The 14,584-nt window shown below is 45.6% G+C and overlaps 3 protein-coding genes across 3 annotated transcripts; 1 reads left to right on the top strand and 2 right to left on the bottom strand.

Moving 5' to 3' along the window:
- Positions 1-857: 857 nt before the first annotated feature.
- Positions 858-1,441, bottom strand: LOC106866346 (extra-large guanine nucleotide-binding protein 3). Its single transcript, XM_014900402.1, has 2 exons — positions 1,289-1,441; positions 858-1,034 (listed from the first exon to the last, which is right to left on the bottom strand). The coding sequence occupies exons 1-2, from the start codon at positions 1,439-1,441 to the stop codon at positions 858-860; spliced, it is 330 nt and encodes a 109-aa protein (XP_014755888.1).
- A 523-nt stretch (positions 1,442-1,964) lies between these two features.
- On the bottom strand, positions 1,965-7,420 carry LOC100825632 (extra-large guanine nucleotide-binding protein 3). Its single transcript, XM_003574298.4, has 9 exons — positions 6,100-7,420; positions 5,878-6,015; positions 4,924-5,028; positions 4,638-4,820; positions 4,054-4,231; positions 3,712-3,956; positions 3,130-3,302; positions 2,851-3,048; positions 1,965-2,734 (listed from the first exon to the last, which is right to left on the bottom strand). Exons 1-9 carry the CDS (start codon positions 7,048-7,050, stop codon positions 2,347-2,349), a joined length of 2,559 nt encoding a protein of 852 aa, XP_003574346.1. The 5' UTR covers positions 7,051-7,420; the 3' UTR covers positions 1,965-2,346.
- An 874-nt stretch (positions 7,421-8,294) lies between these two features.
- On the top strand, positions 8,295-14,327 carry LOC100821614 (ABC transporter C family member 10). Its single transcript, XM_014901447.2, has 11 exons — positions 8,295-10,044; positions 10,240-10,560; positions 10,641-10,727; positions 11,093-11,686; positions 11,774-11,938; positions 12,083-12,377; positions 12,582-12,796; positions 12,876-13,181; positions 13,278-13,341; positions 13,450-13,689; positions 13,788-14,327. The coding sequence occupies exons 1-11, from the start codon at positions 8,314-8,316 to the stop codon at positions 13,901-13,903; spliced, it is 4,134 nt and encodes a 1,377-aa protein (XP_014756933.1). The 5' UTR covers positions 8,295-8,313; the 3' UTR covers positions 13,904-14,327.
- The last annotated feature ends 257 nt before the right edge of the window (positions 14,328-14,584 follow it).

Raw genomic sequence — 14,584 nt, forward strand, 5'->3', positions numbered from 1 at the left:
CTTGATCCGTTTGTTCCTACTGATCAGCTCGGATTCGAATTCTAGCATCTCCTGGTGGCAAACGGCAACAAAATTTTACAAGGGCAAGCTTAGCTTCGACTCACTCTCTCTAGGGGCAAGAATTTTCTTAGTTATGAAAAACAATTTCTCAACATCATAATCATCATACAGTGCAATTTTCTAATGAACTCCAAACAATGTGTATAAGTCACACTGGATTGTCATTCCACATGTCGTCAAATTTATACTGATATGCTGATCTGCCTGTTTACAGATTAGAGAACTACTACATACATGCCAGGCTGGGCTACAACATCAGGGCCAAACAAGTCATGCTTTGGTCTCTCAAGACTCATGGTACAAAAGTAATTTTGTATATTTTATTTTGAGGGAATTCTTGTCCCAAAAGTTGAATCATATTTAAATATGATTTTACAAATTTTATGGTTTTTATTTGAATCGATTTGGAGTTCAAAATCAAAAGATATAAAGGAAAACAGAAAAAGAAAAAGAAAAGAAGAAAACAAAATAGAAAACGGACCGGCCCGGCCAAATGGGCTGAACCGGCCCGCTTACCTGCCGCGCACCGCGCCAGCCCAGCCCAGCACGCGCCCGTCCGTCGTCCTCTCCAACGGGCAGCGCGAGAAATCCGCCCACGACGCGCATTCACGCCGCGCCGTGCCGTTTACTCCGAGCGTTAAACGCCATTGCTCGCGCGTCACTATAAAGGCCGTGCACCTCTCTCTCTTTCCCCTCTGCTAGCCCTCTCTCTCACGCGCCCACGCCGCCCAATTAGCTCGCCGGAGTTCACCACGATTTAGATGTTTTTTGCCCAGTGCATGAAGAAGGTTCAGGGATTACTTGGTAAGAGGCTGAGAATGCGCCTCTGGATTGTCAATGAAAGGTTCAGACATGGGGCTCCGATCATCAAGGGTGAACTCAATGAAAGATAATCCATTCCCTTGTGTTACTCCTTCAGCAAAGATCACATCCTTCTCTGAAGGTTCATACTCATTGCTTGACACCTCAATGGCCTGCAAGAATATGCCATGTATAAGAGAAGTCAGTTGAACAATTCCAAAGAAAACTGATTATGCATGATACAAACTTCAACTTCGCCGGCACCCAAAAACAACAAAAATCTTATATGTAATAGGAAACAGGAACCTAATAACATATAGTTACATGCTCCCGTAAAAACAGCAGTCAAATGCACAATATGAGTAACGCATAGTGCGATCTTATCAATGGTGGAGCTATATTAATTTTAAAACTCTCAAGTGCATACCCTGCTCAAGAAGTACTCAGCAACATCAGGAAGAAAATGTAACTCGTCCTTTCTTTTATATGTTGCTTGTATGGCCGGATCCTTCCACATCTCATCAACAAATGGAGCATATTCACGTGTTGCAGCAGGGAAGAATGCATCTAGATCGCCCATGGCTATAATATCCAAAAGCCAATCCGAGAATTTCTTTATGCTTTTGCTTTTCTCCAGGCATTTTCCTTTCTTTTTCTTAGTGGAATCAGTTGTCCTTCCATTTAACCTGAGGCAGATGCACGAAGCAAGTGTTTTTGATAATCAATAAAGCGTGCCAAATGGCCTTTTGTAATAAAAAAAACCTGAGGTAGATACGGACAGCGGGTCTTTTTTCTCTCTTCTTTTTAGAACAAACAAGCTGACTTTATATTTAATTAACGAACAACTAGAACGACAACAAAGATTTCAGAAAAAACGGACGTTAGGCACCAGATTTCCAGAGTCCTGATAATGCCTCAAACCCGCACTTTCTTTCCCTTTACTTTGTTCGGGACTTGTTATTTCCGTTATGAATTAATGGAAAGAGGAGTAGCATCTAATGGTGCCAAATGACAAATAGTTTTAACAGAAATTTACAAGGACAGGCTTACCCACCCTCTAGGTGCAAGCATTTGCTTAGTTTATAGAAAACAAGTTCATAATATCATTCTCTAACAACCAGAAATCCATATCCTCTGTAATCGACATCAATTGCCATCATCATACAGTGCAATTTTCTAACTCAAGTCCAACCAATGTATACATGTCAGGCTGAATTGTCATTCTCAGATCCATACTGAAGCTGATCTACCTGTGTACAGATTAGAGAGCTACTACATACATGCCAGGCTGGGCAATAACATCAGGAGACCAAACAAGTCAGGCTTTGGTCTCTCAAGACTCAAGATACACACACACACATGAGAAAATTTCCAAAGGGATAATCTGTAAATTAATTATATTACAAATCAATGATTTCTTTTCGGGGGTATGGTGCGAAACCGAATCAGTTGGTGGAATCATCGACCGGAGCCTTCGGGTGGGTCTCATTCCGCTCTGATAAAAGGAGAGGAGCTCATCTCGGTGGTGCTGTAGAACGACTCCTCCTGGTAGTAGTTCTCGTCCTTCTCCTCCTCCCACTTGAGGACCTCCCTTATGTACTTGAACGCCTCGTCGACCGTCTGGCGGTCGCGGCCGCGGGCCTGCCACACGAAGAGCTTCCGGTTCGTGTGGGCAGCGTACATGTCCTTGAACTTCATCGCAATGTAGTAGTACGCCTGCTGGGCGAGAGACTGGTTGTTGTTGTGTGTCCGAACTGGGGAAAAATCGTTGAACCACTCGCAGGTCGAGAGAGGGGCGCGGTTTATCTTCTCCTCGAAAAGGTCATACTTATTGAGCACCAGAACAAAAGGTGTATCACAAAAGCATGGTTGCCTGGTTCAACAGAAGAGAATGATTCATGATTTTTGCTGACTAATAAAATTAGTGATTTCTATTTTGAAGACCGTACCAACACCAAGAATAGCAGTTACGGAAAAAGTTTAGCATACCGGATTGTAGCCTCAAATAACTCTTTGCTTTGTATCATCTTGTTCAGAAGAAGCCGGCTATTGCCATTTACAGGGGGTCCCACTTGGTCATAGTCACTGAGTGCTACACAGAATATCACCATGCGGACATCCTCAAACATTTCCACCCATTTGCAACCATCATTCATGCCCTTGGCATTAACTCTAATCAGCTGATATCTGAGGAGCAAAATATATAAGATTAAGTGGGCACGATTTAGATGATTTTTGCCCAGTGCATGAAGAAGGTTCAGGGATTACTTGGTAAGAGGCTGAGAATGCGCCTCTGGATTGTCAATGAAAGGTTCAGACATGGGGCTGCGATCATCAAGGGTGAACTCAATGAAAGATAACCCATTCCCTTGTGTTACTCCCTCAGCAAAGATCACATCCTTCTCTGAAGGTTCATACTCATTGCTTGACACCTCAATGGCCTGCAAGAATATGCCATGTATAAGAGAAGTCAATTGAACAATTCCAACGAAAACTAATTATGCATGATACAAACTTCAACTTCGCCGGCACCAAAAAACAACGAAAATCTTATATGTAACAGTGCAAGAGAAAAAACAATATCTGGAAAGGGGGTTAGCAGTCTTTAGAAGAGGGATTCAACACAAGTATATACATTATGTGCTGAATCTTTCAAAGAAGCAACCCTAAATAAATAAGATTAGCGTGCATTCTGGAAGTCATAAATTACTGTGATAGGAAACAGGGACCTAATAAAATATAGTTAAGTGCTCCTGTAAAAACAGCAGTCAAATGCACAATATGAGTAGCGCATAGTGCGATCTTATCAAGGGTGGAGCTATATTAATTTTAAAACTCTCGAGTCCATACCCTGCTCAAGAAGTACTCAGCAACATCAGGAAGAAAATGTAACTCGTCCTTTCTTTTATATGTTGCTTGTATGGCCGGATCCTTCCACATCTCGTCGACAAATGGAGCATATTCACGTGTTGCAGCAGGGAAGAATGCATCTAGATCACCCATTGCTATGATATCCAAAAGCCAATCCGAGAATTTCTTCAGCCTTGCATTTATCGAGTATATACACGAATTTGAATCGTTAGCTTTATTTTCATCTGCATAAGAAAATCCAGATCAATAATGGAACATATGTTCACCGCAAAAAAAAAATGGAACATATGTGAAGTGGAGCAAATGACTTGACCATGTTACCTTGTTGTGCTGCTTCATCCTCTGAAATTGTGCAATGCAATCTAGACAAAGTCTCTTCCTCAAAACGCTCACGACCTTCTAGCAAAATTCCAAGATACTTGAACATATTGCTTTGGATCATCAATTTGATACCATCAAGTTCTTCTTGGGTGAACCTTGTCGCATATAGATACTTAGCCTGATCCGTAGAATGAGAAGACATATCAGCATGACACATGCAACAGCTACCACAGGTTAGAAATATGTACACCACTGCCAGGTAGAGACAACACAACTCCAAAGGATGATGAATCACGACTCGCAAAAACTCTAAAAAAAGTCGAGCATTACGCTTAACAACATAATCCTGGTGATTGCACTATACACTCTATACAAAACATCATAGACCATCTCTGGTACGTGGTAGGGATCAGATAATATACAGACATGAGTCATTTGTGCTAAAGTAAACAGTTAAACACCACACTACGGACTTTCAAAGGGTTTATACATCAGATAATTACAGGGCCAGCTTGCTAGTCACAGCTGTGTATATCCCAAGATTCGTAGAACTCAAGGCATAAGCTGTATGAAATGGATCATACCTGCTTAAATATAGTGCTTGTACCAGCACTGGGTGGTCCAAGAAGCAGCAGCTTTTGGATTCTTTTCTGGTCCAAATAATCAGGGACAGTTCTAGGTAAATAGGTAATTTCATCCTTGGTTCCATTGGAGTCCCCAGGAGGCACCGGAAGTGAAAACAATGCACATGCAAAACGTGTCAAAGCCTGGTCATAGAAGGAAAAAATAATTATTATGAATAAGCACGCCTAGCTTGAACTTCAAAGGAAATAGCAACAGAATGGAATTCCTTTAAACAAAGATACATACCGACTCCCATATTTTTCCTTTGATGTTGTTCTGTCCTTCCTCCTCATAACGACCATCATCGTAAACCCAGAAATGGGTATCACGGGGGCATTGCACATTTGCAACCTGCAAGCATGATGCAAATGATGTGAGAAAAGAGCTCTTCTACGATGCATCTCTTGCCTCTGGACGTAAAAGGACTCTTTAGGTTATGGCCGTTGATCGAATGGCACGGAGCTCAAACAGATAATTAGTCCAATTTACTAGCGACGGTTACCAGTTCTAGATACAGCGGGAACTTCAATCGATCAATTAATAAATATTTCACGGAGCAAGTCCAGAGTAACAAAAACCATTGCATTTAGGGTCAACTCCCAATTTGTCGTGAACTGGGAAGTCTTAAAACAGAAATGTGTTTAAAAGCATAAGGGGGCGTGGTTATTGTGACATTTTAACAAAACAAACAGGCTACACTAAAAGTGTTCCCTTTCTTTGTCAAAGTACCTTAGTAATGGTTACCTGGATCTTTTAGTTTCAGAGTGATCACTGTTAAAAAAGAGCAAATAATTTCAATATTTTAAAATAAATGACACATAAATTAACACATTTCAAGTCAGCTAATATACTGGAATTCGAACGTGCTGAATAGGTAAAGAATGTTTCTAGTTCTAATGAAAATAGCTCAGGTCTCAGGGTATAAAACCACACTGGTGCACAAAACAAAATTTAATATCTACTAGTCATTCTCACTTCCTCGCCTGATCCTGTGACTTAGCTGTCTACGCAGACACAGTACCTCATTATTAATGTTGAAAAAGTGGGCGTTTAAGTAAAAGTAGATGTAACGGAAAATAAATGAAGCTGGGGGCAGCTAACTTGCCCCCTCACGATTTCCGATAAAGAACTATCTACAAGCAGCCCTATATGCTATAAGAAGAGAAGATGCCAGGGCAACAGAAATGGAAAGATTTTTACCTTGAGAATTTTCAGCTCACTCTTTGTTATTTCCCTTCCATTTATAAAAACCTGGGTGTTTCCATTACTCGCTTTGGCGTGAAGCTTCCCGCTAAAATTGAGGTTAGAGCTAACGATCCTGCCTGGTTTTTGTCCTTCCTATGAGAAGGAAACAATTTTATTAGCACAAACCTTAGTACAACTTATACATCAGACATGATCTTAATAGTTAAAACATTTTACCTTTCCCCATAAACCTGACTCCTTGTCATACCAATATTTTCCAGGCTTGAGTTTGTGAGGAGGCCGTGAGCAACTAAGCAAATCTGTCAACTCTTCCTGCCTCAACGGGCAACCATTGACAATAAGCTGCTCAGGCCGGAGCTGATTCGCCTGGCACTCCTTCTCCGCTTTCAAGATTTGCCTTACCTCCAGCGGGCTGAGCAACCGCGAGAGCGTCCTCGAGTTCTTCCCCAGCTTGGACCTCTTAAACTCGTCGATCGGCAGGCCGATGCAGGTGACGCACTTGCGCCCTTCGGGCATCGATCCCATCATCCTGAGCACGCAGTGACCGCAGTACCTTGCGTCGCAGACGAGACAAGCCTCCTTGCTCTCCCACTTCCGCTTCCCGCACCGGTTGCACGGCTTCCTCCTCTTCCGGTCCTTCTTGCTGACCGCCACGAACTGCTCGGACATCTCGTCGAACTCGTTGCTCTCGTACTTGCTGTCGGGCGTGAACCCAAAGGTGACCATCTGAGCCCTCCTCCCATCATGCCCCCCATTCCGCGGCCCCGGCGAGCTCTGCGCCGAGCCATGCGACTGCGAGCGGGAGTCGTCTTCGTCGTCGAACTCCTCGTTCTGCAGGACCGAGTTCACCGACTCGGAGCTGCCGCCACCAGCAGCACCAGCCTGGGTGGGCACCGGGCGAGCAATCCGAGCAACGACCGGCGCCACCGGCAGTCCTCCTCCATTCCCCAGGAAGCCTTGGGGACCAGACACCGGCTCCGCCGTGGGGACCGTCGAGGGGATCTCGACGGGGTCGACCCTGGGGAGCTCGTAGGGCACCGGCGGGCCGTCGTACTCGAGCGCGATGGAGTAGTCGAGGTTGGGCGGCGCCTCCGGGATGGGCGTGCCCGGCGGCAGGATCCGCCGCATCATGTCCTGCCAGCTACCACTGTCCATTGCCTCCGCCATCTCCCCCTTCCTTCTCTCCACCTCCCAGACTCCCTAGGGCGGATCTAGAACCAATCAGTCACCAAAAAGACTCCTCCTTCATATCATACCTGCTGATGAAAGAAAGAAAAATCCAATGCCCGGAGCTTGACTCCCGACGGGACGGCGGCGGCGATGATGCTCTAGGGATTTGGATTGGATTGGATTGGAGAGGCGGGTAGGTGAGGAAGAGGAAAGGTTTAGGGGATCTCGCTGGCAGAGGAGAGGGAGAGAGTGGATGGAGAAGACAAGCAAGTTGCGGAGGCGAATTTTGGAACTTGATGCATCTCATCTCATCTTCAGCCCCCAGCAAGCAGCAACTGACTGGAAAGACGTTACTACTACTGAAAGCTTTTGCATCCAAAAATGAGCAGTCTAATATTTTTCATCAGATATATACACACTTGATGTTTTGAGAATAATAATTGGTGGTTTCAAATAATTTTCTACGTGTATTTATTCACTTATTTAGTGACTTGCTGAAAAAACAGGCCAGCCGACAACGAAAACGACACTAGTGCTAAAAGAGAGTGTTGTATTTTGGCTTGCAAAATGCACTTTATTTGTTCACTTACATTTAGGGGGCAACAAGACATATGAGTCAGATATAGCATTTTTTTTTCCCTGTTGTTTATAGTATTATATCTTTTGCACATTTTGTTTTGTGATCTGTCTCCAAGATCTCACCAACTATTCCATTTGCTTGCAATGGATGCATGGAGCTGGTTGCCTGCTTTCATGTCTGCCTTGGCTCTTTTCTTCCTTTCTTTTGGCCTACAAGAAAGAAGAAAGCATGTCCTACCCAAAAGGCACTGTCCTTTTAATTTCCACACGAAAGCAAATCCGGTGTACCGCCCTGGCGATGATGAGGATTTCTGCTGAACTCTGTGCTTAATTTCGGTGGTGGAAGACTGAGAACTTACAGTAAGTAAATACGGAGTGCTATACTGTAGTAGTACACTGGGTAGCTTGTACATCCTACCCAGAGTACTGACACTGCGGCTGGGTCCCACCACGCAAAATTTACAACAGATCAGTTTTTCGTTCTTTCGTAGTTGGCCCCGGCACATAAAAAAAAGAAAACACAGATGAGTTGGACTTGGTGGGCCGTTGCTGGGTCAGGCCTCATTGGGTTAGTAGGCCCAATAAGCCTGGTGGGCGAACTTCTCTTTCTTTATCATTTCTGAGGAGACCTTTGGTCGTGGGTCAAAGGAGTCAACCGACAGCGAGCTCGGGTCGTGGGCCATGGCGACCTCCGCCACCTTCTCTTCCGCCTCCTCCTCCATCCCCCCTCCACGTCGCCGCTTAGACCCCGCCACCTTCCGCCCCCCCTCCCCATGCCCGATCCCCTCCTCCTCAGGGCTTCTCTGCGCCGTCTTCCCCTTCTCGCCGCGCGCCAGACCTATCCAACAACAGCAGCAGCAGGGGCGGCGGCGCCGGCCCCCGTGGAACGCCAAGAGGCTCCACCACCACCGCTCGTTCACCGCGCTGCTGCTCGCCGCCCGCGGCCCCAGAAGCTGCACCGGAGACGGATATGCCGTCGTCGGCGAAGAGGGGGATGGCGTGGCCGCCGCCGGTGGGAGGGCCAGGCCGGAGACGCCCTTCTCCGCCGCGGGCTTCTTCAGCAGGATGACGTTCCGCTGGCTCGACCCGCTCATCGTCGACGCCCGCCGCAGGAGGCCGCTCGCCGACGCCGACGTCCCGGCCCTGGGCGCCGCGGATCGGGCCGGGGCCAACTACGCCGCCTTCTCCGACGCGCTCGCCGACAGCCCCGGGAACCGGCCCGCCGCGGTCCTGCGCGCGATCTTTGCCTGCTACAAGGGGGAGATCGCCGTCTCCGGCCTCTTCGCCCTCCTCAAGGTGCTCTCCTCGTCCGCGGGGCCGCTCATCCTCAAGGCGTTCGTCGACGCATCCTTCTCGTCGTCTCCGGCGGCGGCGGGATTCGGGTTCGGGCGGCGCGAGAGGTGCTGCCTCCTCGCCATGGCGCTGCTCCTCTGCAAGTGCATCGAGTCGCTGGCGCAGAGGCAGTGGTACTTCCGCACCCGCAGGGTGGGGATCCAGCTCAACTCGCTCCTCTCCGCGGCGATCTACCGCAAGCAGCAGAGATTATCCACATTGGGGAGGACGAAGCACTCCTCGGGGCAGATCCTGAGCTACCTGACGGTGGATGCCTACAGGATTGGGGAATTCCCCTTCAGGTTCCACCAGACATGGGCCACGGTACTCCAGCTCGGCATCGCGCTGGCCGTGCTGTACAACATGGTCGGTCCGGCGACGATCGCATCCCTGGCCGTGATCATGCTCACCGTCCTGGTCAACGCACCTCTCGCGAAACAGCAGCACCGGTTTCGGAGCGAGCTCATGAAAGCACAGGACATGAGGCTCAGGGCTATGTCGGAGTCCCTCACGAACATGAAGGCGCTCAAGCTTTACACGTGGCAGAACCATTTCAAGAAGGTCATACAAGGTCTTAGGGAGTCGGAGCTCAGATGTTTGTCGGCATTCCAGATGGGGAAAGCGTATACCAGTGTCGTGTTCTGGGCATCGCCGGCACTTGTCTCGGCTGCAACATTCATGGCATGTTATTTTGTGGGGGGGCCACTCAATCCTAGCAATGTGTTTGCCTTTGTCGCGGCACTACGGCTTGTGCAGGACCCGATCAATCGGATGCCGGATGTCATCGGAGCCACCATTCAGGTGAGGGTCTCATTCTCTCGGATAACCGAGTTCCTTGATGCACCTGAGCTGCAAGACATTCTGTATGGGAGGAAGCTTTGCGGTGAACATGATCAGTACTCTATATCGATCAAGTCTGCAAGTTTCTCATGGGAAAATAATTCAGATAAACCAACCCTAAAGGATATAGATCTGGAAGTGAAATCTGGAGAGAAAGTAGCAATATGTGGTGAGGTTGGGTCAGGAAAATCAACCCTTTTAGGAGCTGTTCTTGGAGACGTCTCAACCACAGAGGGCAAGGTATGCCTATACCCCATCTGCTGTCAAATAGTATGACCGCTAATGAACTATGCAATTTATGATGCGGGTTGGCATGCAAAATGATTTTCTGCTCTTTTGAAATTAGCACCATTCAGTAGTACAGGGCCATCCCATGCTTAATGCGTGCAGAGTTTCATGCCATTCAGAAATTTCTGAAACAATGGCGATTTGCAGATCAAAGTTTGTGGGAAAATAGCGTACGTCTCCCAGAATGCATGGATCCAGAAAGGAACTGTGAGGGATAATATTCTTTTTGGGTCCACCATGGACAAGCTAAAGTATGAAGAGACTGTTTGCCGATGCTCTTTGATCAAGGATCTCAGAATGTTGCCCTTTGGTGATCTTACTCAAATTGGGGAAAAAGGAGTTAATCTTAGTGGAGGACAGAAGCAACGTGTTCAGTTAGCCCGAGCGTTGTATCAAGATGCAGATATCTATCTTCTTGATGACCCTTTTAGTTCTGTTGATGTGCACACAGCGACAAGCCTTTTTAATGTAAAAAAACAAACGCACCTTCTTTTATTAGTTTAATGGTGTTTATTTCCAAGTTTTCTGATGTCACAGTTGTGTTGCAGGAATATGTTATGATCTCTTTAGCCGAAAAGACTGTCCTCTTTGTAACTCACCAAGTGGAGTTTTTACAATCATTTAATTCCATCCAAGTAAGTATGTCTAGCACACCCAGTGTTTAAAAGGGCTATATTTTTTCGTTGTATATTTTCATTAATGTTTAGCTGCTTGGCATTTTTTACTCACTTGCGGTGCACTCGTTTCTTCTTTTACTTGGGTGCAACCGTGAAAGTCTTAAGAGGATTCACCCCATGCATATATTTTTTAAGACGTTCTTCTAACTCTCAAGGTGTAAAAAGATCTCCTTATGTTTTGGTTGGATTTTTGTCTTTCTGTTTTTGTTGGTTGGAATTCTAAATTTGCAGGCATTATTTCACTGATTATCGGAATCAATATATTGATATATTTCTTAAGATTAATAGTGGTGAGTAACACATTCCTTCTGGGCTCCTGGCAGCTAATGTGTGACGGAGGGATAAAGCTTTCTGGTTCTTACAAAGAATTATTAGCAACTTCAAAGGATTTTCAGGAACTTGTAGAATCACACAAAGGTGTATCAAATCCTATCTTTATGGCCTATGATGAAAGGACCAATAGCAAGCCCGCTGTGGAGATCAGTGGTATCCATATTAGTAGAAGGGTAGACAAGGCAATGAAGCATTCAGAATGGGATCAGTTGATCAAGAAAGAAGATAGAGAGATTAGCCACACTGGCTTGAGACCTTATTTGCAGTACTTGTTCCAGAATAAGGGTTATGTACATGCTTCCCTTATTGCTGTCACAAACTTACTTTTCATGTCTGGACAAGTTGCGCAAAATTCATGGCTTGCTGCCAATGTCCAAAATCCTAATGTGAGCACATTGCGTTTGGTTATGGTGTATGTAACAATTGGACTGGGTTCAAACATCTTCCTGCTGTTCAGAGCTCTATCAGCAGTAGGTCTTGGCCTTCAAACGTCAGAGTCTTTATTTTCCCATTTACTCTCCACTTTATTCCGTGCTCCGATTTCCTTTTTTGACTCCACTCCACTTGGAAGGCTACTTAGCCGGGTAAGTAAGGGCATAGGAATGAGAATTAAAGGAAGCATTCCTCAGTGTCGGTGATACTTAGTGAGTGCTAAATCTGGTTTGATGCAGGTGTCTACAGACTTGAGCATTATTGACCTTGATATTCCATTCAGTTTGGCTTTCAGTATCAGTGCGACCCTGAATGCATATGGTAATTTGGGTGTGTTGGTTTTCGTAACCTGGCAAGTTTTGCTTGTCGCTGTGCCTGTCCTCCTCCTGTCTGCTAAGCTGCAGGTAGTCTAGAAATGCATTCTTCTCTGTTTCAAAAATATATGTGCCTTTGTTCTCTGTTGCAAAAATAGAGATGTCTTGTTCTCTCCGTGCATGCATTAGTTTCTAATGCTTGTCAGTTGCACTGAGCTATGGATGATTCTGCAGAGGTACTACTTAATCTTTGCAAAGGAACTGATGAGGATCAATGGTACCACAAAATCTCTTATTGCCAATCACCTTGGAGAATCGATTTCAGGGGCGAGTGTAATAAGGGCCTTTGGGCAAGAAGATCGTTTTTTTGCTAAAATGTTAGAGCTTATTGATAACAATGCAAGCCCATGTTTCCATAATTTTGCAGCAACTGAATGGCTTACTCTACACCTGAAGATAATGAGTGTTGCTATCCTTTCATCATCGGCCTTTGCCATTGCTCTTCTGCCCCAGGGAACTTTTACCTCAGGTAAGATACATCTCAACACTAACTTACATCTCTATCTTGGCTTATCGTAGTTCATACATACTATATCAGCCCTATCATCTGAAAGTTCTGGAAGAACATACATGTATGAAGGGGATGGTATAACTGGTGTCATTCTGCAGACCCCTGGATTTACAATTCCCTGAAAACTACCTGACCTGCTTGTCCTTTATGTGCTCATCACAGGAGTTGTAGGAATGGTGTTGTCTTATGGTCTTTCATTCAACATGTTATTGGTTTTCTCTGTCCAAAGCCAGTGTTCTCTTGCAAACCAAATTGTCTGTGTTGAAAGATTAAGCCAATACATGAATGTTGCAAGCGAGGCACCAGATATCATTGAAGATAATCGTCCACCTGATGATTGGCCTAGCATGGGTACAATTGAACTCGTGGACTTGAAGGTACTTGAAAACTCACCTCCTTTCAATGTTCTTTTCGAGTTTGGTCTACTATTGAACTTACCAATATTCATGTCTACAGATTAAATATAGTCGAGATGCTCCACTCGTTCTGCATGGGATCACTTGCACATTTCGAGGAGGGGACAAGATTGGTATAGTTGGCCGCACTGGAAGTGGCAAGACAACTTTGATAAATGCATTCTTTCGACTTGTTGAGCCATCTGGAGGGAAAATAATTATTGATGGGCAAGATATTACAAAAATTGGGTTGCATGACTTGCGATCACGCATCGGTCTTATTCCACAAGATCCGACACTTTTTCATGGTTCCATACGCTATAACTTGGATCCGCTAGGGCAGTTCACAGATGAACAGCTATGGGAAGTAAGTATGGAACACATATTTCCTATAAGAGCTCATTCTTTCCTACACCGTTAGTTGTTCTGTGTTCTGACAAAGTTCGTTAACTCTGTATTTAAGGCTATCGGCAAGTGCCATCTGCGTGAAATTGTTCATGAGAAGAAACAAGGGTTGGATTCACTAAGTACGTTTCTTTTCTCATCTCTGCATTAGTTATTGCTGTCAGATAACCGAGTCATATACCACTGTGCCACACTGTTAACTGTTTGCTTGAATTAAATTAACCTGGCAGTTGTGGAGGAAGGCTCAAACTGGAGCATGGGCCAAAGGCAGCTGTTCTGCCTGTGCCGCGCGCTCCTGAGGCGAAACCGCATCCTGGTCCTTGACGAAGCCACCGCTTCCATCGACAACGCGACGGACGCCATCGTCCAGAGGACCATCAGGGCAGAGTTCAGGGACAGCACCGTCGTGACGGTCGCCCACCGGATACCGACCGTGATGGACTGTGACATGGTGCTGGCTATCAGCGACGGTACGGCAATGATTCTACGGTTGCTTCAAGCTTTTTTCATAGATGATTGATTAATTAATTAGGTTGATTTAGAGGAACCAATGCTGTTGCTGCTGCAGGTGAGGTGGTGGAGTACGAGCAGCCTTGGAAGCTGATGGAGAGAGAAGGGTCGCTGTTCAGGGAGCTCGTCAGGGAGTACTGGTCTCTCTCACCAGGCAGGAAGCTGACAACATGATTGCTGAGGTATATAGACTTACAAGAGAGAAATGAGGACCTTTTTTTTGAACAATAATGGAAGAGAGAACTCTGCCTGGCCCGGGCATCCGAAAATGCACACAGTGACACAGCCATGAAGTATTAGACATAAATGAATTGTCTGTCCTTTGATCTGTCTGAGACTCTGGGTCGAGTGAATATGAAATAGAGAGAAATGAAATTGTACATGACCTTAACAAGAGTTAATAGACATAGAGACATAGGCAAATGGAGTGACAAATCCTAGTAGTTCCTTGTTGATTACACATCAACTTCTCAGAGCCTTTTTGCCTTTTGGGCCCTGTAGCTGGTCCACTGTACGTGCCAGTTAGTGGGCCCCCGACATTGGGTCGCTTTCTGGCCGTCCAGCCCAATCAATAATGGATCCAGGTCTCTTTCTCTCTTTTCTTTCCCTTTTTTCTACAAAATTTAAATTTAGTTAAGACCAGCTGAAAAAGGAGCGTGAAGGCCACTCAGGGCAGCAACACGTGTGCACACCGACAACCGTACGATGACACCAGCAAATCAAAGCTGATATTGCCGCTGTCAGATCTCTTGCAATTAGTTATCAGTTACTATCAAGTACTAGTACTAGTGTACAACTGGTGTAGGTTAAGTACTTACTAATGTTGGATGTTTTCTCTAGCTAGCTAGTTGAGGA

This window comes from Brachypodium distachyon, chromosome 3 (genome assembly GCF_000005505.3).
Source record: "Brachypodium distachyon strain Bd21 chromosome 3, Brachypodium_distachyon_v3.0, whole genome shotgun sequence".
NCBI lineage: Eukaryota > Viridiplantae > Streptophyta > Magnoliopsida > Poales > Poaceae > Brachypodium > Brachypodium distachyon.

Coding starts and splice junctions, on each gene's coding strand:
- LOC100825632 (XM_003574298.4), bottom strand. CDS start 7,050: ATGGCGGAGGCAATGGACAGTGGTAGCTGGCAGGACATGATGCGGCGG. Junction 3,049..3,129: donor CATTCTCAGCCTCTTACCAA/GTAATCCCTGAA, acceptor TTTGCTCCTCAG/ATATCAGCTGATTAGAGTTA. Junction 2,735..2,850: donor TTATTTGAGGCTACAATCCG/GTATGCTAAACT, acceptor CTGTTGAACCAG/GCAACCATGCTTTTGTGATA.
- LOC100821614 (XM_014901447.2), top strand. CDS start 8,314: ATGGCGACCTCCGCCACCTTCTCTTCCGCCTCCTCCTCCATCCCCCCT. Junction 10,045..10,239: donor TCTCAACCACAGAGGGCAAG/GTATGCCTATAC, acceptor GGCGATTTGCAG/ATCAAAGTTTGTGGGAAAAT. Junction 13,342..13,449: donor ACAAGGGTTGGATTCACTAA/GTACGTTTCTTT, acceptor TTAACCTGGCAG/TTGTGGAGGAAGGCTCAAAC.
- LOC106866346 (XM_014900402.1), bottom strand. CDS start 1,441: ATGGGCGATCTAGATGCATTCTTCCCTGCTGCAACACGTGAATATGCT. Junction 1,035..1,288: donor CTGAGTACTTCTTGAGCAGG/GTATGCACTTGA, acceptor ATATTCTTGCAG/GCCATTGAGGTGTCAAGCAA.